Genomic DNA, 23,075 nt, shown 5'->3' with positions numbered 1-23,075 from the left:
TGAGAGCACCTAAAGGAGGGTGAATAGGTGATCCTGCGAAACTTAAACTTATAGCCACAAAAACTTGTTAAGTGTTAGCATAATTATCGCTATAGGTGTACATTTGGGCCGGGCCCGATGGGCCGGCCCGAAGCACGGTAAAAAAGCACGGCCCAGGCACGGCACGACACGAAATATTTTAGTGCCGGGCCGGCACGGCCCGATATATCGGGCCGGGTTTGGGCCGAGGTCACGGCCCATGGGCGGACACGAGCACAGCCCGTTTAAGGCAGGCACGAAATGGCCCATATAGAGGCACGAAAAGGCCCATATATTTATTAAAATCACACTTCATTCCACACTTTCATGTACTTGATAAAGAACACAAAGCTATAGATAATGTTAGTTAGATGTTTTTTGTAGCTTTGAGTTAGAGTATGTGATGTAATTTTATTTTTGCTATGAACATTAGATAATAAACTGAACTTACGAACTTTATTTAGAGCTGATTATACTCTTTTTCTTTCTAACAAAATGATTTGTAAACGAGGTAGTCATTGCATAGCTCTAGTAACTTAATACAATTATTAAGTTTGCTTTTGGTCAAATTTATTTGTCTTATTAAATTTGTTTTGAATTTCGGGCCCTGATGTGAATTTCGGGCCAAAAATTGAATTTCGGGCCCTAATGTGAATTTTGGACTTTTATAATTTCGGGCCGCCCGAAATGAGCCCGGCACGTTTAAGCAATTACGGGCCGGGCCGTGGGCCGAGGGCTAGGCCCATGGGCCGACCCGGCACGACCCGAAATTCAAACAATATGGGCCTTTTCGGGCTTGGGCCGGGCCGAGCCGGGCGGCCCGAATGTACACCTATACCTACTCACCAGTGCGCTTGAGCTTGAGGTAGTTTTCTCAATATATAAAAATAACAACCACTGGTTCCTGCACCGTATTTTTTAAGGAACAATTGGGTCTATACCATTAAAAGATCCAAACTTTAGATATATACCATGGACCCCACATGTCATTGACTCATGTGGACCCACATGTAAGTGAGATAGTAATAGTATGGATCCAAAGTGGTGATCTTTTAATGGTATGGATCCAAATTTCCCATTTTTCAAATAAAAAACGAAATATTATTACTGGGAGTATAGTTCAACCGGATATTTACCAGTAGGCCCTCCTGCCGATTACTGCGGCCGAAACAGAAGCACACAAAGACATTCGACGCGGGGACGACAGAGCGCACGCGCGAACCGCCGCCGGACCACGGCGACGAGCTCGGATCCCGGCGATCTAGTCGCCGGAGGTGGTCCCGATGGCTCGGCGGTCGTCTTCCTCGTCGTCGGGGGCCTGGCGGTACCTGAACCCGGCGTACTACCTCAAGCGGCCCAAGCGCCTCGCGCTCCTCTTCTTCATCTTCGTCGCGGCCACCTTCGCCTTCTGGGACCGCCAGTCGCTCGTCAGCGAGTACGAGGTGCGCCCCTCTCGCCCCACGGGAGGTCCCCTGATCCGGGCTGGAGAGTTTAGTGACCGGGATCTGATTAGCCCTGTCGCGCCTTGCTTTGCATTTCGATTTGTCGCCAGGCTGATTTGTAGCTGGATCTGGTTAATTGAGAACATGTGGTTATCCGCGGATCTTACTGTTCAGTTCAAGCAGTAGAAATGTTTGGGGGTGGTCTATTGTGTCTGTGTAGGATTTGACTGCTTATTCAAGAATTTTTATTCGGATATTGTAAGATGTGGCTCAGTAGTTCCTTGCAAACAGAGATGGTAATTAGTGGTGACATGATATAGAACTCTAAAACTCTATACTTATTTAACTGTAAGTTCAGTTAGCTTCGACTTTGACTGTAATTTGTCGATGAGGTTTGGGTCTCCTATGAATCTATGATTATGGGATTATAAAGGCTGTAGGAAACTGTAGATTCTAAGTTTTGAGTCACTGGATCACTGCAATTGTGAAAAGTCTGTATATCTCTTCGTACCTTCCTTGTGTTGCTAGTTGTAACTTTGTACCTTCCTTGTACTGCAATTTATGATTTAAAACATTCATCTTTATTAGTTGTAACTTTGATTGCATGGAATATGGATTTGCTTCTTTGTTCTGATCGGGAAATGGTGATATGTACACACACAGACCCCTTTGCTTCCTTTATATCAAGATAGTCCTTAGTTTATCTTGAATCGATGTGTATACTTGGGAGTTGTCCTGCTTGTTTCTAATATTAAGCTTCTTCTCCGATTTTCAGTCTGAGATTTCTCGATTAGAAGATGATATAAATCGGTTGCATGACCAGGTAAATAATCAAACTATTATGTGAAATGCCATGCTGGCTTAGTAACCTCTTTATTCCAGAATCTGTTCCCTTGAAAAAACTATTCATAATTCTTTTTTTTCTGATGCCTTTTCAACAGCTAAGAAGGGCTGGAGTTCATCTGGATGAAAATCCAGTAATAAGCAACAAGAATTCCAGAAAAAATCCTGTAGAAATTGATCATGTCAATAATGAAAGGCGGGAAAAAGTTAAAGAGGCAATGCTCCATGCTTGGAATTCTTATGTGAAGTACGCCTGGGGAATGGATGAGCTTCAGGTTTGTTTAGTCGGTAGTAATTCTGATCTGCAGTTGTTTTTGCATTTCTTAACTGATTCTAAATTTAAAATGTCTTCTGTCTTTTGCTTTGTTCACCTCAATTCCCAGCCACAATCGAAGGATGGCATCAATAGTTTTGGTGGTCTTGGAGCAACCCTTGTTGACTCACTTGATACACTGTATATAATGGGCCTGAAAGATGAATTTCAGAAAGCTAGAGAGTGAGTTTTATTTGTTTTTTCATCATGTAGACCTTATTTATTCCCTTGTTCTTTCCTTTGGCTAGAAAAATTGAGTTAGCAGTGTACTTGTAATATTCAGTTCAATAGAGTAGACCCAGTTCTCCCAGTATTTTTATCCTTAATTTAGAAAGCAATACTGTTGGGGCACTTAGGCTATCCGCACCGACGAATTGTAAAAAATACTCTACCGATATAAGGTGAGATATAGAGTAAAAAATTACTGCAGCGGGAGATTCTATCAGCTACTGTAAATTCATGGAGCCCAAACGAAACTCTATCTTCAGCCTACGTACGTTTTTACCCAATCGAACGTGTGTCAGTGAGACTTTGCACCACACGGCTTAGGCTGTCCGCACCGAAGGACTCGGCACGCTACGCTACAAAGATAGGGTTTACTCTATCTGCTGCAGTGGCCTACCTTTTGAGCTACGCTTTTTCCCAGTAGTAGTGCTGGAATGGCATATGCAGAGTAGTACGGCATAAACCCTATGCACTGCTTGGGTAGTTGGGTGGAATGAAAAAGAAATAAAAAAATGATATAATATATGGTAGTTGATATAGGGTTGAGATATAAAGTAAGTATAACTGGAGGATTATGGTATAGAGTAGAGAATCTTGCTGACAAAGACAAATTATTCTTTTTAGAGTAGAAATTTAGAGTTGTATGCGTGCAGATAGCCTTACACAGCAGCAGCTGGTTCGGCGTCAGGGGCAAAAAAATAAATAATATGTGGTAGTTGATATAGGGTTAATATATAGAGTAAACATGACAGCGGTAGATTGTGGTATATGGTAGAGAATCTTGCTGATAAGGATAGAATATTTCTTTTAGAGCACTAGTTTAGAGTAGTATGAGTGCAGATAGCCCTTACATGCAAAATCCATGATTGTCTCCTTGACCCCTTATTATAGAGGATTATACAATCTCTTATTTACTTCACGTTTCTTCGTTATTTTATCATTTTCATCTGTTCCATATGATAAATGACATTTATTTTGTATGCTTTTATATTGATATTTTTGCATGGTAATACTCGGAATTATTTCAGTGCTTTATTCTGATTTTATGCTGTACACTGAATCTGACTAATGCCTATGTCATATAACAGCTGGGTGGCAGAGTCATTAGACTTTGACAAGGATTATGATGCGAGTGTTTTTGAAACGACCATAAGGTTGCATTATAAGGTTTACCTTTATTACAGTATTTGTTTATCTTCTCATATTAGTTTGTTCCTTGCAGATGTTTGGCTGAAAAAGCCAATGGATGCACCTTCATTATGATCCCTATAGAAAAATAACTACAGCTAGGTTGTCTAATTTTATTTTCTTTGTTTGTATTCAGGGTTGTTGGAGGTTTGCTTAGTGCATATGATCTATCTGGTGATAAAGTATTTCTTGATAAGGCTAAAGATATTACAGATCGTCTATTACCTGCTTGGGATACAACATCTGGCATCCCCTATAATAGAATAAACCTAGCTCATGGACGAGCCCATAATCCTGGATGGACCAACGTGAGTTACTGATATTCTATATTTCCACTGAGTAAACACTTGTATTTGAAATCCCTTCTTAAATATAATGTAGTTCACAAGTTGGTGTACTGATAGTAACCTTATTCAAATTATCCCATGCTGTTTTTTTGTTTTTCAAACATTCATTAATTCAGTTTGTAATTTGAGGCTTTGATTTCCATCTAACTCAGGATTGGAAACAAAAAATGAATTCCACATGCTTTGTTCCTTCTGCAGGGTGACAGTATCCTTGCAGATTCTGGTACGGAGCAACTTGAATTCATAGCTCTGTCACAGAGGACTGGGGATCCCAAATACCAGCAGAAGGTGCTGCTACTTTTCACTCATATTTTCAGATGTCCCTCGTGTTCCATGCTTTTCGATGAACAAATTAAGTATTAAACCTCTATAAACATAACCTGTCATTCTTGTACTATAGTGTTTCCTTTCCTCCATACTTGTTTTTGTGGGTGAGAGAGCTGAATGTTTTTGTGTTGAATGATGAATCCCATTTGATCCAACCAATTTTGGTGATGTCTACCGTTTAAATCACTTACGTATATCAAATAATTATTGAAGGATTAATTTTCTATGTGAACCGAAACATGCAGAGTTATTTTATTCTGGAAAACCCTGAAGAATGTAGCTCTGCTCATTCTTATAGTGTTTAAATGAAACATGTGGATCTTGATCAAATGCACGTGATTTTTAAACTAGGTTAGGGTTGGTAGAATGTCCTGTCAAGGCCTGGCAATGTGCCTTAGGCTGCTAGGTTTGCTAGTAAAATGCCCAAATCCTGTCTTGATGTCTTTCTTGGTTCAGTTATTTTTATGTTGACCTCTAATTTGAGTTGCTACAATCTAATTTTAGGCAGAGAACGTCATCACACAGCTTCAGAAGATATATCCCAGTGATGGTTTGCTTCCTATTTACATAAATCCTCATTCTGGGACAGCATCGTACTCCACTATCACGTTTGGTGCTATGGGAGATAGGTAATGTCATTGTCTTCCAACCAAATATTTTATTCCTGTTATTTGGCAATTAGCTCTGGTAGATTTGTGCTGTCCTATTGAATAATTGCTAAGTTTTTGCTGCGGACCTTAGCTGCTATTGTCTCCAGAGAATTTTAAAAATAAAACTAACTGTCATTTTCTGTTCAGCTTCTATGAATATTTGCTCAAGGTCTGGATCCAGGGGAATAAAACTGAGCATGTAAAACACTACAGGTTTGGGACTATTGTCAACCTGGTTTCACAATGCTAAGTAGGCATTGCAATTTATTTGATTCAACATGGATAACAATTCCATTCATGTTTTTCATTTTAGACAAATGTGGGAGACATCAATGGAAGGTCTATTAAGTTTAACAAAGAAAACTACACCATCTAATTACTACTACATTTGTGAAAAGAATGGTGGCTCATTGTCTGACAAGGTAATGTATCCTCATTCAGTTGAGTGTTCTTTGTTGTTGGCAGGCTGCTTGCTGAAACTTATCCCCCATTCTTCTCTAAAGTTCTAACAAGTTCTGCCTGTGACAAACACAGATGGATGAACTTGCTTGCTTTGCCCCTGGTATGCTGGCATTAGGAGCCTCTGGTTATGGGCCAGAAAAATCAGAGCAAATTATGAATATGGCAAAAGAGGTAAATCCTTGTGGCAATCCTCCTGTTTATCGAAGATTTCAAGTCTTTGCATGACACACTTGATGGGCAAGTGGTACCCAAGAAAGACACTTTTCGTTACTTAGGATCAATGCTTCAAAAGGAGGGAGACATCGATGAGGATGTCAGTCATAGAATTAAAGCCGGATGGTTGAAGTGGCGACAAGCTGCGGGTGTCTTATGCGACCACCGGGTGCCACGCAAACTAAAAGGCAAATTCTACAGGACAGCAATCCGGCCGGCTATGTTGTATGGAGCAGAATGTTGGCCCACTAAAAGACGACATGTCCAACAACTAAGTGTGGCAGAGATGCGTATGTTGCGCTGGATATGTGGCCACACAAGGAGAGATCGAGTCCGGAATGATGATATACGAGAGAGAGTAGGAGTGGCGCCAATTGAGGAGAAGCTTATGCAACATCGCTTGAGATGGTTTGGACATATCCAACGAAGACCTGAAGAGGCACCAGTGCATATCGGAATAATTAGGCGTCCCGAAAATGTGAAGAGAGGTAGAGGCCGACCAACTTTGACGTGGACAGAGGCTGTGAAGAGAGACCTGAAGGAGTGGAATATTGATAAAGAGCTCGCCGCAGATAGGAAGGGGTGGAAGTGTGCAATTCACGTGCCAGAACCCTGATTGATAGTTTCGCTTTTCCTCCTTAATCGTTTGACCTTTTCTTGTGTCCATTTTAGATCTTGCTGGTCCTTGTGGGTTTTATCTCTTTTATGTGTTTCCCCGTTTCGTTGTTTTCGGTTCTCCTTTGCCTTTGTTTCCCTTTTCTGTTCTTTGGGGGTTGAGCTCTGAGGTTTTCATACGGGGTTTCATCTCTAGCCTACCCCAACGTGCTTGGGACAAAAAGGCTTTGTTGTTGTTGTTGTTGTTGTTGTTGCATGACACACTTGAGAATGAATGTGTTTCTTTCTGTTTGCTGGTATGACTTTTTCCCTTTTCCATTCATGTCATAGCTTGCTAGGACCTGCTATAATTTCTACCAAACCACTCCCACGAAGTTGGCTGGCGAAAATTATTTTTTCCATGCTGGACAGGTAGTATGGCACCCCTTTATTTTTTCCTCTTCCAATAATAAAAATCTTGTACCAAACCATCAATTCTGAATGTTATTTTCCTACTAAGCATAGGACATGAGTGTGGGCACATCGTGGAACATCTTGAGACCGGAGACTGTTGAATCACTTATGTACCTATGGCGCTTGACGGGGAATACAACATACCAAGATTGGGGGTGGGACATATTCCAGGCATTTGAGAAGAACTCCCGTGTAGAATCTGGATATGTGGGACTGAGAGATGTAGGTTTCCTCATGACTCCCATTGATGAATTTCTGCGGAATAACATTTGTCTGACACAACTATTGTTGGAACATTTGTCTTCAGGTGAACACTGGTGAAAAGGATAACATGATGCAGAGCTTCTTCCTGGCAGAGACGCTCAAGTACCTCTACCTACTTTTCTCCCCTCCATCAGTCATATCCTTTGACGAGTGGGTTTTCAATACTGAAGCTCACCCATTGAGAATTGCTCCAGTAAATTATAACAAAAGCATTGGAACACCGGTCCGTCCATTCGGGAGAAAACAGGGAAAGCCTGAGTAACCTTGGATATAGAGCAGTGGATTTTTTTTTTAATCCGACGTCTGACTCTGGCCTCCCTGATGAAGATGTGTTCTGACACGAGGGAACTTTCTGCCTGAAGCAGCAAGGGTTAGAAATCACGGCAATAGATTGTTTAGAGAGAAAAATCATAGGTAGATCATGATGCTATATGCGAGGCAGTGACCTCCATGGGTGGTATGGTCGGAGCTCAAGAGCCCCCATAGAAGCTTTTATCTTTGGACTTGCTTACGCCCCCTGATGTGCGTTGTTGATGTGTAGCATACATCTAACTCACTGTTCATATGTTGTTGCTTTCCTGGGACCTCTGCGGAGCTGTATTGTCATTATTTGGCCCATAGTTATTACTTTTTTTCAGATATGATTTATATATATATAAGTTGTTTATGGCTTTCGTTAAGTACTTCGTTCTCCTCTGGAGTCATTTACTGCTTCCAGTCGCTGATACTTGACCCATTAACATTTAACATGCGAATTGTGTAAACTCTGCTGTCTGTTCTGGGCCCTTAGGGGCTGAGTTTTGTGAACTTCAGTTGTTCTTTAAGTTGGGACTTGGGTTGGGGATTGGTATATATTGTGTTACAAAAAGGTTCACAGTACTTTATGAAGTTGTTTTGTTACATTATTCTCTTGTGCGACCATGTCCATTTTGTGCTATTAATTAAAATCTCAACGAACGCAACTCATTCGCATGTTTATAAACAAGGGACTGAAAACAAAGGATGTTTCTTTTTGCGAGTCAAGGTAGACTAAATACAGTACTAGCAAATAAAAATCAAACAGAGTCCTCGATCAACTTACGGTCCCTGGGTCTCTGTACGCCGCTGGTTAATTTCCTTCCTGTTCGGCAGCAGCTGATGTCTCTCGCTACGATCGATCGTACAAAGTCCTCGATCGTGGCTGTCACGGGTGGGGCCAAAGGCCGCAAGGGAGGAATGCACGCAAGCTCACGTACGATCTCCGTGTCCGTTTTCCTTCCATGGGTATATTCCGCTGAATCTACCACGGCGGGACATCTTGTTTCCTTCGCGTTTTCATCTTCCGTCACGTTCAGGCTTGGTACACAGGTTGACGATCGGGTCGATGTGATGTGCATATGGCAGCAGCAGTATCGCTACAAAAGCAGGCAGGGACGGAGACAGAGGCTTTACCATGTACGCCTGTCGATGCTTGAGTGCCCTGCCGTGCTTGAGTGCAGGGTCCGTCCTGCTTTATTCCATACTTGTACAAGCGTCAGGATATATCAGGCTAAACATCATAACTTTTGGTTGCTAAAAAGATATATCACTATATTGGGAAGGATGACACACGGCAACCGCAACCGTACGATACGACTATAGAAATTGACGCTCTATATATTAAAACAGATGTTCTATATAGTAGAGATAGAGATGTATATTTATAAAAAAAGAAAAAAAAAATCTATATGTGTCTGGTCGAATCACGCCATAGAACGATGGAAGGCCCGCGTAATAACGCGGCAAGTGAAGTCCAAACGTTTTAGAATTGAGTACCTGTGCTCCGTTAACTTCATACACGATGTTTCCACTTCCGATTAATCTAATCTCGTTCGGAGCCTAGAGGACGAGTACGACGACGACCGAGCGAACACGGCACACTGACGGCTGACGTCATGAGCCCCTGACGACGCATGGTTGGGATATAACTCGTATCGAGATCGAAAGAACTATGTATATGAAAACTTGTAGAAGGGTATATATTCTTAGGTAAAATCGTAAATCCACCACGCATCGCTACAAGCACACGCGTACAGGATCAGATGGAGTTCGAAACCAGCAACGTTGCGAGATGGCGTGTGTACGTCGTGCTGCGACTTGTGATCGTCGTCGAGCCCGCGCGCCATCATGAATTCAAGACTGTACTCTAGTTAAACTGCTTGCTTCGACTTGTGGTCTACTTAAACAACGTACGTGTGGTCTCACCTCGCCGCCTGCTTCAACGGTTCGGTCGACGTCTACTTCACCCAATCACCAGCAACAACTGTCCTGCATGATGACGTCAGCTTGCAACAGCCATACAATACACATCAGCAAACCCACCCGTGTACTACTACGTCATGCATGCGCCGTCCTCGATCCTGCCACGACCCTACCCTACCCAACGCCCGTGAGGCCGTGCTGCGGCGGTCCCCTCGACTCGACACGCCGACCGGCCGATCCCCCATCGGCGTCGGCTTTGCTGATGCGGTGACGACGACGCCCGGGAGCCGGACGACGGTTTTCCGCGGGCGCCATAAGCTCGCGTGCGTCACCCATGACCCATCTAGTCGGATGCGGTGGGCTTTTAGTAGGCCGAGCCGTCACCAGACACTGTTATTTGAGCATCGGCCTAAATATGATCCGAGTCTATACATACATACAACTAGATATGTGCCCGTGCGTTGCAACGGAACACAAATTGAAGAGCCTCCAATGGCTCAGGGCCCTAGCGACGGGCGCTCACGCCCTCACGGGGAACAGTGCCTTATTGCAGAGGAGCGCGAACCCCAACGCGCCACCACTCGACGCCACAAAAAAAAACTGGGTAACACGGTAATTGAAGTAGGGACCGAACTCGTGGATGACGCTCCCATCTTGCAAAACGTGATGGACAGTGCCATAGTGCTCAAATTTATATGGACAAAAACATGCAAGACACATTTGCAGTTTACCTCCAGTATAATGTGTCATAATAATGGTAACAACAGAAAAATAAAAATGGCATGGAAAATAGACTCTTATGTTGTCTTCAGCAGTTCACTCATATGGTCACCCAAAACACTGTTTTTGCACTGTAGACTGTACTGTTCGCAGAATGGAGTTTGAATATGGGGATGGGTAAGCTGCTAGAGATAGCCTTAACATGATATACAGGGCACAACCAACATCACACAAATCTAGAAAGCCACAAAATTTCTTCACCCGAAGGTAACAACCCCACTACAAGTAAAACAATACAACCACAAGAATCAACATGAAAATAACCAAATTTTCATTCATGTTATGAGCCAAAAAGTTAAGTTACAACATCTGTCATATGGTGTGCAATGCAGCATTGACACTAAGAAATCAGTACCTTAGTTTCTACATGCATTTTTGAAAATCTTATATCTGACCATATGAGGCAAAAAAATCTTTCTTGGATTACTTATATTTTGTGACAATATAGTGAATTTGTGTTAGCAATAGAGATGATTTTGCCATATTCCCAACATTGTCTGTAGTCGAAAGCTTAAATCTTGTGAAACTTCTGATTTCTTAGTGTCAATGCTGCATTGCACACCATATGACAGATGTTGTAACTTAACTTTTTGGCTCATAACATGAATGAAAATTTGGTTATTTTCATGTTGATTCTTGTGGCTGTATTGTTTTACTTGTAGTGGGGTTGTTACCTTCGGGTGAAGAAATTTTGTGGCTTTCTAGATTTGTGTGATGTTGGTTGTGCCCTGTATATCATGTTAAGGCTATCTCTAGCAGCTTACCCATCCCCATATTCAAACTCAATTCTGCGAACAGTACAGTCTACAGTGCAAAAACAGTGTTTTGGGTGACCATATGAGTGAACTGCTGAAGACAGCATAAGAGTCTATTTTTCATGCAATTTTTATTTTTCTGTTGTTACCATTATTATGACACATTATACTGGAGGTAAACTGCAAATGTGTCTTGCATGTTTTTGTCCATATAAATTTGAGCACTATGGCACTGTCCATCACGTTTTGCAAGATGGGAGCGTCATCCACGGGTTCGGTCCCTACTTCAATTACCGTGTTACCCAGTTTTTTTTGTGGCGTCGAGTGGTGGCGCGTTGGGGTTCGCGCTCCTCTGCAATAAGGCACTGTTCCCCGTGAGGGCATGAGCGCTCGTCGCTAGGGCCCTGAGCCATTGGAGGCTCTTCAATTTATGTTCCGTTGCAACGCACGAGCACATATCTAGTTACTATATATAATACAATGGCTAAGATGTCAAGTCCAATTCCCGCCAAGATATCAACAGATCGCTGGAGATACTACGGCTGTTCAAGTTACAAACAGTAACAAATAGCTCCTGAACTAAAATGGGAAGTGCAAATGTTCAGGAAATCATTGGCGAGCCCGCACAACTACGAACATGAGCCCTCGGTATGAACACAGGCCCTCATTTTCAAGATCAGCCTGAACCTTCGTTCGCTTGATCCTTCCCGGCGACTTGCATTCTGCGTCTACACCCGGGTTCCTGTTCTTGGGTGACCGCGGAGAAATGGTGTCTACCTCGGATTCAGTTCTCTTGTCTGACGTCAATTCAGGTGACGACTTTGTTGCTTGTGCTTTGGTTGGAGCTTTTAGTGGCACATTGCCGGCCTTCTGCTGCTCTTCTAGTATTTTCTGCAAGTATCTTGCATGTTCCTCTATCCGTAGCTGCAACTGCCTTTGCACCTGGTGGTGGAATTGAAATCATCAGTGCTGAAAACATCTGATGAATGAGTGCCTGTTACTACATGTTTTCTTACTCACATGACAATGGGTGTAGATATTCATAGTATACGATTAATTCTTTTAGGTACTCATCGATGTATATAAGTTGGCCAGTTCAAGGATAACGATGGCTGATGAACAGAAAACAATTGGCCATATAGAACTGAAACCAAACGCCAGACTAATTCCTACTATATGTCTCAAGCATATGAGCCAACGGTAGTACTTGTGAGATGTGATAACATAGCACCTATTACGGACCCACCTCTAATTGTTCATGAAGCTGTTTCTGAACCTCTATTTGCATCCTTAGAGCTTCTGCCACTTGTTCATGAAGCTATTTGCATCCTTAAATCTCCCACCTGATTGCACACGCCAAACTCGCTTAGAACAAGATGAATAAGAAGAAGAAAACAATGTTCATCTTCGCTGCAATGCCGAACACACAGTTTACCCACCTAAAGGTCCAGAGATTGCAGGACGGCGATTTCCTCCATCTTGGCAGCCAGCGAAAGCGAAAGTGCAAAACACACGCCACCGAGAGGAGTTGCGTCATCCAGTCCTTGTTCCTGGAAATGACACCGGTGATACACATCACTGAACTAAAAAAGTTACTGAAAGTCACAGCATTGGCAAGGTAACTAAGAATGATCTTGTGATTCTTACCGGTAGCTCAGACACTCAGACAGTGAGAGGAAACGATTGAGATAGTTCACTGCCAAGTAGGCAGTGAGAGGATGGAAGCTGTAGTGTGTGTAAGCCTGCAGAAGGATCACGAGTTACTTCACGTGATCTTTAGTACTCCGTAATCATGCCAAAAAAGTGAAGCTATTGTATGGTAATGATTCACGTGAAATATATTTGTCAAAAAAATATAATTTGAGTCTGGCCTAAAAATGTGTACATGTTTTTCTCAAAAATATAAAAAGAACAAGGTTGAATCAGACAGTGCATCTTTAGTACTCCGTATCTCGTGATTCAGGAAGCGAACGAAAGACCAACTTTGGCCGAGATGGTCCCGCGTTTCACCCATAGATGCAGAAACAATAAAAACGATGAATAAAACTCAAGCAATCATGAAAATGGAACAGAATGTGCTCCTACAGGTCTCCTAAGCAATGAGCTAAAATGTGCAGCCACACCTGAACCTGTGGCACTCAGATCAATCAAGAACCAACCTTCCAAATCCAGTCGATGGCCCCCCGGTGGATACAGAGACCACCGCCGCGCAGCCTCTCGCCGTAGCACGCCCTCGGCATGTGCTCCCGTTCCCTCTCCACCAGACCAGACATGCATTCCTCCGACTGCGGCAGGAACAAATCCACACCGAAATCGTCCCCGTAGCCCGGCCACCGGCCTCTCCTTCTCTCGGCCGCCTCCAACTCCTTGATCTATCAGTATAGCATGCTTTGCCTCCCATGCGGCTGGTGTCAGTCGGCAGGACGGGTGGTGGCGGGCGGGCGCGCACACTGAGGTGGTGGTGGTGACACACGGGCGCGACGGGCGCAGTATGCGGATAGCGCGGGAGTAGAGATAAACTTGATTTCAGATTGAACTATCACTTTTGGGTGATAAATGAGGGGCAGCTTGAGCTAACACAACCTACAAATAAATAAATCATCCACTTCACTTCAACATGTCTATTATTAGGCAAACAGGTGAGAAAAATTGTCCAACTTGACCAAATTAGTAACCCACATTAGCAGACCCAAATCCAGTGGGTTTCATGATCAAACTTGAGGTTAGCAAGGAACCTTGGTGCATAACATTATCACCTCCCATTTTGGATGATTTTAGGTAAACTTTCTGATTCTTGAATAAATAAAAACTGTAGAACATGAATCCAATAGAAAAAATTCTGTAACCCAAATCCATACCTCCAGACCATTCTAACCTTGGTGCTGAAATGGACCGGTTTAGTGTAAAATAGCAGAGAGATTTGCTGTCACCCACGCACACCTCCTCTTCACACCAGCAACATCAGTCTGGGAAACCAATCCACCATCTCTTTCCAGCATGGAAAGGGCCTTGTAATCAGTCTAAGAGAGGGCCTTCTTCTTTCTAGCCCCAAACTCCGGCCACCCAATCCGACCCGTGGATGCCCGGCTGCAGAACGAGCCCGTGGACGCGTCGGAGGAGCAGGACGCGTCAAGAGACAGCCCCGAGCACAGCAGCAGCAGCTCCTGCCGACGCATCCCCGCGGGCGCTCTGAGCGAGGGCTGCAATGTGAGCACGGCTGCGGGTTTCTTCTCCCCCGTTGCCCCTGCCGCCACGGCCACATCCCTCCCGGGCCTCGGTGAGGGCTTCCAGCCGCGGGTAGCGGACACCGAGCGCGTCCTGCCCCCCGTGGACCGTGGTTCGGAAGGGAGACTGCGATGGCGTGAAGGCAGGCCTGCAGGGGCGGCGCCTGCGGGATGCGCGCGGGTCGGTGGAGGGAAAATCGACGGCGGTTGTTAGCGGCGGCGGGATGCTGGCGTGCGCGATGTGCGCGACGTGCGCGTGACTCGCGCGCGTAGGGCGGGCGGGCGGGTGACGGGAAACTCGGCGGCGGTTGTTTGCGGCGGCGGGATGCTGGCGTGTGCGCGCGAGAGGAATTGAGAGCGGGGGCAGTCTACAGACGGGTCTTAATAGTTGTAGAGATATCGAACCGACCGACCATCCTGTATTCCTGTCCCGGACTGCATAATGCTCATCGACACATGCTTTGCACGAGTTTGCGCTGCGCTCTCGCCCCCTCCGCGCGCCTTGGCCTCTGCCTCTATATACATACGGCCAACCGGGCGCCGGCCACCGGCCACCACCAGAATCCCAGTTCCACCGTATCTATCACTATCAGTCGACGCCGACGCTCCTCCATCCTCTGCCAGTACCAGGTCGCCTTTTTTTTTGCAGTTCTTCCTCGCTCTGCTCCAAGGCCGGCGCAGCGCAGGAGATCGAAGGGGAAGGATGATGGCGGCGATGGGCGGCGCGGTGCGGGTGCTGTGCGGCGCGGAGAAGGAGCGGGTGGTGGGCACGCGCAAGGCGCCCGGGGCGTGCCCGCGCTGCGGCGGGGCCGTGGTGGCCGTCGACGTGGAGAGCGAGCGCCGCTTCCTCGGCCTGCCGCTGTGCCTCCAGAGCAAGCGCAAGTACTCCTGCACCCGCTGCCTCCGCCGGCTCGTCACCCTCTACAGCTGAGAGCTCAAGAACGAGCTACACTACGCTACACATGCACCCCTCGATCTCTTCTTGCCAAGCGCCCGCCGGCCCGCCCGTCGCCGATGACAAAAGCTCCGGTGGCTACAGCTCGATCGGCCTCTTGGAACTTCGACAAGAATTAATAATCTGCTTCGATTTTTATTGACTAAGGATAACTGTGTAGGATCGTCGATTTCACAATAACGACCGTCAACGAGCCGGAGCCGCGCGCGATGGCCAGTGTACGTGTTACGTTCTTCGTTCCTAGTGATTAGCTAAGCTAATAATCAAGTGCTTTTAACTAGAGTTGTACTGGTCGCCTATAAATGGTGGTAATTAGCAGGCCTCTCTGCCTCTCGTCGTATGGCGACCGGCACCGGCAGTCAGCAGAGGCGGCGAACATGCGCGCGCGATAGAGGGAAGAGCCCGCTAGCTAGCTCGCCGTTATGCTGCGTCCATCTATCACCATCTTTGCTTGGAAGTACTAGTAAATTACTAGTGTACTGTAGTAAAGAGAGAGTGCAACTTCTCCTCACCGGCCGGAGCGACGACTTCCGCCTGCTGCTCACTGTGGAGTGTGGACCGATCCGGGACTCCTCAGTTGAGAACTTGAGATGACTGGCGCAATGGCCATGGACTCTGGCGATTTAGCCTCCATGCATGCTCATAGCTGACACGATCTATGGGCCCGGCCGGTTGGTATAGTTGGTACCAACTCAGATAGGTCGATACCGACTGTCATGTATCGTCTTTTGATTGGTAGTACATGATATTTTGATATCCAAAAAACTAAAAGAATATGTTTATGAACTATGTATCCCTTTAGTTTTAGATATTATATTTTTTATGTTTATAAATATGTCGATTTTATTTATGGTTTGTAAACTATGTAATGTGTATTTATATTTATGAACTAAATAATTTTTTACTTAATTATATACTCACATAAATTATATATATAAACTTTGTGTTTAATTTAAGATAAGAGTCGGTCTATAAAAATAATTGACGTGACGTCGATGTGGTTGTAGACTGACGGTAAAAGATATGCATTATTAAAGCATTGTTGTAGAAAAGGACTAATGACAATCGATGTATCGTATATGTAGGCACTAGGCAATGCTTGAATGAGATATTTATTTAAACACGATCCAAAATCATAGATCTTTAGATCATACCAAAGGGAGATAAACGTGGACCAATGCACAGGTAGTCTGCACACCTCTGGATCGAACCAAACCAATGTCAAGTTAGATGCATAGTGGTGTCCTTTCCTATGAGTACAGGTGGACCCGACGGTACACCTCACGTGGATTTAAACGCGTGATGACGGTACACCTATCGTGGTGCGTCTAGGATATCTTCCTAGAGACGACAAGCGGTGATGTGACGAGGGCTGAGGAGAGAGGCGGAGACGACAAACGACAACAATGTGTGTTGTTTTGGGTGAGACGAGATGAAGTTTTTCTCTTGTTTTTTTATGCTCGCGAGATAAGGGATGCTGATGACGGAGGAACTGCACTATAAATGACTAAATGAATCGTGTCTAGCGAGCACCTTGAGTCACGACATATTTAATAGTGCCACACTCAACTCAACATAATTCAAAGTGAGCATATTGTGGGTCCAGCCCAAGAACCATGTTGTATCTACTATCTAGACCTCCTTATCGACCCATAGTGTTGGTCTAACCCAGCACAATTATTTTTTTATATTTTAAATTATTAGTATATCTATGCTTCGTATAGCAATAATGTTTATGATATTTTGATATCCAAAAAACTAAAAGAATATGTTTATGAACTATGTATCCCTTTAGTTTTAGATATTATATTTTTTCATGTTTATAAATATGTCAATTTTATTTATGGTTTGTAAACTATGTAATGTGTATTTATATTTATGAACTATATATTTTCTTACTTAATTATATACTCACATAAATTATATATATATATATATATTAACCTTGTGTTTAATTTAAGATAAGAGTCTGTCTATAAAAATAATTGACGTGACGTCGATGTGGTTGTATACTGACGGTAAAAGATATGCATTATTAAAGCATTATTTATTTAAACACGATCCAAAATCATAGATCTTTATATCATACCAAAGGGAGACAAACATGGACCAATGCACAGGTAGTCTGCACACCTCTGGATCAAACCAAACCAATGTCAAGTTAGATGTGTAGCGGTGTCCTTCCTATTAGTACAGTGGACCCGACGGATACACCTCACGTGGATTTAAACGTGTGATGACGGTACACCTATCGTGGTGCATCTAGGATATCTTCCTAGAGACGACAAGCGGTGATGTGACGAGGGCTGAGGAGAGAGGCAGAGACCACAAACGACAATGTGTGTTGTTTTGGGTGAGACGAGATGAAGTTTTTTCTCTTGTTTTTTTATGCTCGCGAGATAAGGGATGCTGATGACGGAGGAACTGCACTATAAATGACTAAATGAATCGTGTCTAGCGAGCACCTTGAGTCACGACATATTTAATAGTGCCACACTCAACATAATTCAAAGTGAGCATATTGTGGGTCCAGCCCAAGAACCATGTTGTATCTACTATCTAGACCTCCTTATCGACCCATAGTGTTGGTCTAACCCAGCACAATTATTTTTTTTATATTTTAAATTATTAGTATATCTATGCTTCGTATAGCAATAATGTTTATGATATTTTGATATCCAAAAAACTAAAAGAATATGTTTATGAACTATGTATCCCTTTAGTTTTAGATATTATATTTTTTCATGTTTATAAATATGTCAATTTTATTTATGGTTTGTAAACTATGTAATGTGTATTTATATTTATGAACTAAATCTTTTTTTACTTAATTATATACTCACATAAATTATATATATATATATTAACCTTGTGTTTAATTTAAGATAAGAGTCTGTCTATAAAAATAATTGACGTGACGTCGATGTGGTTGTAGACTGACGGTAAAAGATATGCATTATTAAAGCATTATTTATTTAAACACGATCCAAAATCATAGATCTTTATATCATACCAAAGGGAGACAAACATGGACCAATGCACAGATAGTCTGCACACCTCTGGATCAAACCAAACCAATGTCAAGTTAGATGTGTAGCGGTGTCCTTCCTATTAGTACAGTGGACCCGACGGATACACCTCACGTGGATTTAAACGTGTGATGACGGTACACCTATCGTGGTGCATCTAGGATATCTTCCTAGAGACGACAAGCGGTGATGTGACGAGGGCTGAGGAGAGAGGCGGAGACCACAAACGACAATGTGTGTTGTTTTGGGTGAGACGAGATGAAGTTTTTTCTCTTGTTTTTTTATGCTCGCGAGATAAGGGATGCTGATGACGGAGGAACTGCACTATAAATGACTAAATGAATCGTGTCTAGCGAGCACCTTGAGTCACGACATATTTAATAGTGCCACACTCAACTCAACATAATTCAAAGTGAGCATATTGTGGGTCCAGCCCAAGAACCATGTTGTATCTACTATCTAGACCTCCTTATCGACCCATAGTGTTGGTCTAACCCAGCACAATTATTTTTTTATATTTTAAATTATTAGTATATCTATGCTTCGTATAGCAATATTGTTTACAATATATATTCTTTTTTGGGAATATCCTTCATATAAAACAAATAGGTGTAAGCTGCCGTGGTAGGCCTGAGGGTGTGTTTCGAAACTCAGGGCCAGAGCGTCCGTTTCTTTTTTTTATTATTATATTTCCCTATTTCGCGGTGTTATGATCGCCTCGGTATATTCCTAAGTTCGATGAGCAAGCGAGTGCTAACAGACCGTAGTTCTTACGAAAGGCGTCTTGGACACAGACTGGTGCTAACACCTTCGGATACAAAACGCTTTAAATAATTAATCCCAAACCTCCGGAAAGAAGATCAGATTTCTTCCATACACGTCTAGTTCGAAACATCAAAACTGCATGAATATTCATCCACGATCCAACTTTCTAATATAAAATAAGGATAGCACAAGAAGTCACTTAGAGCACAGGGTACTATCAATGAGCTTGATCGTGAACCTAATTCATCCTTTTGATGAGCTCATTGATGTAGTTCTCGCGGTTACCGGCATCACCGCCCTCCACATAGTGGTTCCTCTTCTTCTTCAGGCCTCCCAGCGGCGCCTTCAACTTGAATGGCCACAGGAAGTTGTTGGCCTCCTTGAAGTGTGGGCCAACAGTCATGATCTCGTGAACAAGATCCTCAATGCAGATGATGTTGTGCTTGCCCAAGCCCTGATAGAACACCAAAAGGTGGAGATCATCATGTAAATTGTCATATATAAACAGAACACAGGAACCAGATGTAGAGTTCCAAGTTTACAAACCTCCTCGATGACTTGGTTGTTGGACAGAGGGATCCTCTGCTTGTTCAGCTTTCCATAGCCCCTCTTGTAGATCAACTCCCTGACACTCTTCAAGTTTGGGTACCTAAACAAGATTTGCCACTTTAGTAAGGTCATCAGAAGCAGATGAGTCACCAAGCTAAGATGCAGGAACTACTCCAGGCACTGTCTGCTTTATGTTTTTTTCAAATTTTATCTATTGTAGTATTGTTTAGCAGGAACTATTTGAATATGCATGCATCACTGTGCATTTTCACTTTAGTAAAAGCAAATACTATCACCAAAATCACTGATGGGAAGTGCTAATGTAACCTAACAATTTTGAACAAGAACTGAAGTACTGAACATAGAAACTCACAGCCTTGATTAAGATTGCAATCTAAGTCCACATTTAGTATTTTAACACACTATTCTATTGTAAAAATTCACTCAAGCAACAAGTGCAACAGTATGATCTGCTTTCAACTCTGTATTTTCAATGGAGGATATATCAAAATAAGCGGCAACGGAAGAATTAAATCAGCTAGAAAACTTACCCATATGCAACATATGGCTCAACCCTGCGTAGCATGTTAATAGTCGCCTTGTTGACTTTGAGGAACACACCATTGAAGATCTAAAATAAACAAATGTTCAGTTTTACAAACAATCAGACAAAATTATAATAGCAGCAATGCAATTGTAAAAACAGACATCAGTGAACACACCTGCCTCAATCGCAGAAGCTGCAAGATCTTCCTGGTCTTAGGGTGCATGGCGTTAATACTGTAGTTTCAACAGAAATGGAAAACAGCATAAGCATACAAATTCATCCTCTGTAAAATACTGGCATATGAACCTGAGACTCACCCCCGGATGCGGACCACAAAGAGCAGCTTTGCTTCAGGACTGACATAGAAACCACCCTTCAAACGGGCCTCACGCTTAAGCTGCACCAGTTCCTTCTCCTGCTCCAAGCATCCCCATAAGCACACAGATAACACATCCGGGTTCTCTTTCATCAGGCATATGAAGAATGCCAACGACCCTAAATGCTAGATGGTCTACTGATAATAACATCATAGGCAACTATAATGACCAAAAATATTCTAGATTGCTTACAGTTGGGACGATCGTACTTGTCCAACGAATAGATTCTAAAATGATTGTGCTCGGACATCTTGCAACAAAAGCATTAACCACATGCGTTCCAAATGCACTAAGCAATATAACAGTTTGTTGTACACTAAGCAGAGCAGCTAACCGGTCCTACTGCTGCTACTTTGGCCAACACATTTCTTACTACTACAACCATTGACAGCAACCGATCATGTTACGTAGTAGCATTCGCATAACTCGCTCCGTATCAGCGTAAGGCCACGGCCCAACCCAATCAAACACAGATTCCACAGGCCATGAGGATGAAAACGGCATGCCGCACATAAGCCCTACCAACCACCCCGCACGAATAGTCTACAGGCAGGTTAGGAGCGGCGATCTGACCTGGGCATCGTATTCCTCGGCGTACTGCTTTGCGCGGGTGAAGATGAGCTTGCGGCTCTCGATGGACTTCTTCTTCTCGACTAGGGCCTTCTCCTTCTTCTCGGTGGCCCACTGTTCCTCGCGCTTCCGCTTGCGGAGCACAGACTCCGGCACCGCCACCTTCGACGCCACGGACGACATCTGCATGGCCACAGGCCAACCAACGCGCAGCTCCTCAGCCACAGATCCAAACGCGAAGTAAACAACGAGGGCGGCAATGGCGTGCGGCGCGCTGGCTTACCTTACCTGGGCGAGCTGCGTATGAGAGGGATACGCGGGGAGAGCGGCGAGCGGAGGTGGACGCAGGCGGCGCAGGGCGAGGGAAATGGGAAGAGCGGTTTATGTAGGAGGGGTTCGGTGGCTAGGGTTTGTGGAGGTGATCCGACGGATGGGGATTGTTTGGGCCCACGGCGTGGCGTGTGTTGGTGGGCTGGTGGAAACAGGTGAGCTTGAGTGGAGGCTATCGTGGGCCGTGAGATTGTTGGGTCCAGCGCTTCGTAAGTTCGGATCGTTTAACACGATTACACGAGTAGTGCCGGAGCGGACCGGAAAACAACGCTCTGCTTGGACCTGGACGTGCATGCACCGTGGGGTGTGGACGCCGTGCGGACTTACAAGTTACAACAACAACTGTCGTGGCCATTCTATTTCTGAATTCTGAGCATTCTCTCCGGAAAACTTGGGCTATGCTGAGCCTGAATGCCCATGGAGCATGGTTGCGTCGCTCTAAAATAAGGTCCACGAAGGATCATTTTCCATTTAATCGAAAGAAATGCATATAACTCTTACACTATCTCCTGACTACCTATCTCACTATCTATCTTAATCCCTATTTCAAACTTCATCTTATAAACAATATCATCTATAATAATCCATAATTCAAACTTCATTTTATAAACAGTATTATCTATAATACAAAACATTTATACGTTTTATTGAAGTTGGTCTAGGCCTTATTCGAAAATATTGTATTGTTTCTGGCTGAAAGTTCATTCCATCCGTAATTCTATTTACACAAGGATACAGAGATAATATTTTTCATTGGTAACACCTGCTATTTTAGGGGTGCAAAGAAAACCAGCTATGCAAACATCTGCTGAATATGAAGTGCGAATATAGCATACACACGCATTCTAATAGATATTCTAATAAACTGTTCAGAACCTTAATAAAAAGTCACAAAAGGTATTATAAAAACTAGATAGCGTGGTTTTTTCATGGCTAATTTATTTTTTAGTGGTGAAAAAAGTATTTGACAATTAAATTTTCTATGTGATCATCATATAATCAAACTATCGGAAATTATTATTATTATTATTATATATACTTTATTATTTATTCTATGAATATATCAAATTACAATTTCTAATTTACACTATAACAAGACATATAAAAAGGAGAAAAAATCACGAATATTTTCATTTTTTCATCTTTTAATTTTAAATGGTTTAGAATTAAATTTTGATATATTGACAGACAAATAATAAACTTATTATAAATTTTATAACCTTTGATAATATGATCGTACGACGATTAGACGAGAAGTTTAGTTGTACAACTGTTTATTACTTTTAGTGTAGTACTAATTACATAGGTTAGAAAAAACCTTCTTCACAGTTAAGATGAGCAACAGTATATTTTTTAAGTGTCAATGAACTTGGCCTGCAAAAGTCAAAGAGATGGCCCGGGAAGCAGCGTCAGGTTCAGGTATTCTGACTACGGTTTTAGGGCATGTACATCCTCGTTAAAGGAAGCCTATCTTAAGAGGTTTATAGGGATTAAGTATAAAAAAATAAAAGATAGAGTCTTGGTGAATAGTCTATGTCTTCACGATTTTCTATATTTATTATCTGTATTTTTATAGGTTTAGTTGTTTCTTGGATTTAGAAAACCATTGTCTCT

General features: G+C 43.2%; 3 protein-coding genes and 1 long non-coding RNA gene across 6 annotated transcripts; 2 read left to right on the top strand and 2 right to left on the bottom strand.

Annotated features, from left to right (window-relative positions):
- Positions 1–1,100: 1,100 nt before the first annotated feature.
- Positions 1,101–8,040, top strand: LOC103642037 (mannosyl-oligosaccharide 1,2-alpha-mannosidase MNS1). Of its 2 annotated transcripts, XM_008665348.3 has the most exons (14): positions 1,101–1,460; positions 2,236–2,283; positions 2,402–2,578; positions 2,687–2,799; positions 3,930–3,995; positions 4,166–4,337; positions 4,575–4,664; positions 5,208–5,332; positions 5,501–5,566; positions 5,667–5,775; positions 5,888–5,986; positions 6,974–7,054; positions 7,148–7,318; positions 7,404–8,040. In XM_008665348.3, exons 1-14 carry the CDS (start codon positions 1,302–1,304, stop codon positions 7,620–7,622), a joined length of 1,695 nt encoding a protein of 564 aa, XP_008663570.1. In that variant the 5' UTR covers positions 1,101–1,301; the 3' UTR covers positions 7,623–8,040. The 2 variants fall into 2 exon arrangements, 1 of the variants encoding a protein (XP_008663570.1); XR_002265581.3 differs by having other exon boundaries at positions 1,179–1,460; positions 3,930–4,008; positions 5,888–7,054.
- A 3,992-nt stretch (positions 8,041–12,032) lies between these two features.
- Positions 12,033–12,852, bottom strand: LOC103642036 (uncharacterized). The gene is made up of 4 exons (XR_002265677.3): positions 12,763–12,852; positions 12,555–12,665; positions 12,362–12,458; positions 12,033–12,057 (listed from the first exon to the last, which is right to left on the bottom strand). It is a non-coding gene; the product is annotated as an uncharacterized lncRNA (long non-coding RNA).
- Positions 12,853–14,799: 1,947 nt separating this feature from the next.
- On the top strand, positions 14,800–16,142 carry LOC100194041 (uncharacterized). Its single transcript, XM_035963546.1, has 2 exons — positions 14,800–15,512; positions 15,614–16,142. The coding sequence occupies exon 1, from the start codon at positions 15,043–15,045 to the stop codon at positions 15,268–15,270; it is 228 nt and encodes a 75-aa protein (XP_035819439.1). The 5' UTR covers positions 14,800–15,042; the 3' UTR covers positions 15,271–15,512; positions 15,614–16,142.
- Positions 16,143–19,154: 3,012 nt separating this feature from the next.
- On the bottom strand, positions 19,155–21,516 carry LOC100281870 (60S ribosomal protein L7-like). Of its 2 annotated transcripts, none has more exons than NM_001374448.1 (7): positions 21,415–21,516; positions 21,135–21,314; positions 20,502–20,599; positions 20,360–20,417; positions 20,189–20,268; positions 19,635–19,737; positions 19,155–19,542 (listed from the first exon to the last, which is right to left on the bottom strand). In NM_001374448.1, exons 2-7 carry the CDS (start codon positions 21,312–21,314, stop codon positions 19,327–19,329), a joined length of 735 nt encoding a protein of 244 aa, NP_001361377.1. In that variant the 5' UTR covers positions 21,415–21,516; the 3' UTR covers positions 19,155–19,326. The 2 variants fall into 2 exon arrangements, with proteins under 2 accessions (NP_001361377.1, NP_001148262.1); NM_001154790.3 differs by having other exon boundaries at positions 19,158–19,542; positions 21,420–21,505.
- Between the last annotated feature and the right edge of the window lie 1,559 nt (positions 21,517–23,075).

This window comes from Zea mays, chromosome 10, assembly GCF_902167145.1.
Source record: "Zea mays cultivar B73 chromosome 10, Zm-B73-REFERENCE-NAM-5.0, whole genome shotgun sequence".
Lineage (NCBI taxonomy): Eukaryota > Viridiplantae > Streptophyta > Magnoliopsida > Poales > Poaceae > Zea > Zea mays.
This window is presented reverse-complemented; position numbering and strand designations above follow the sequence as displayed.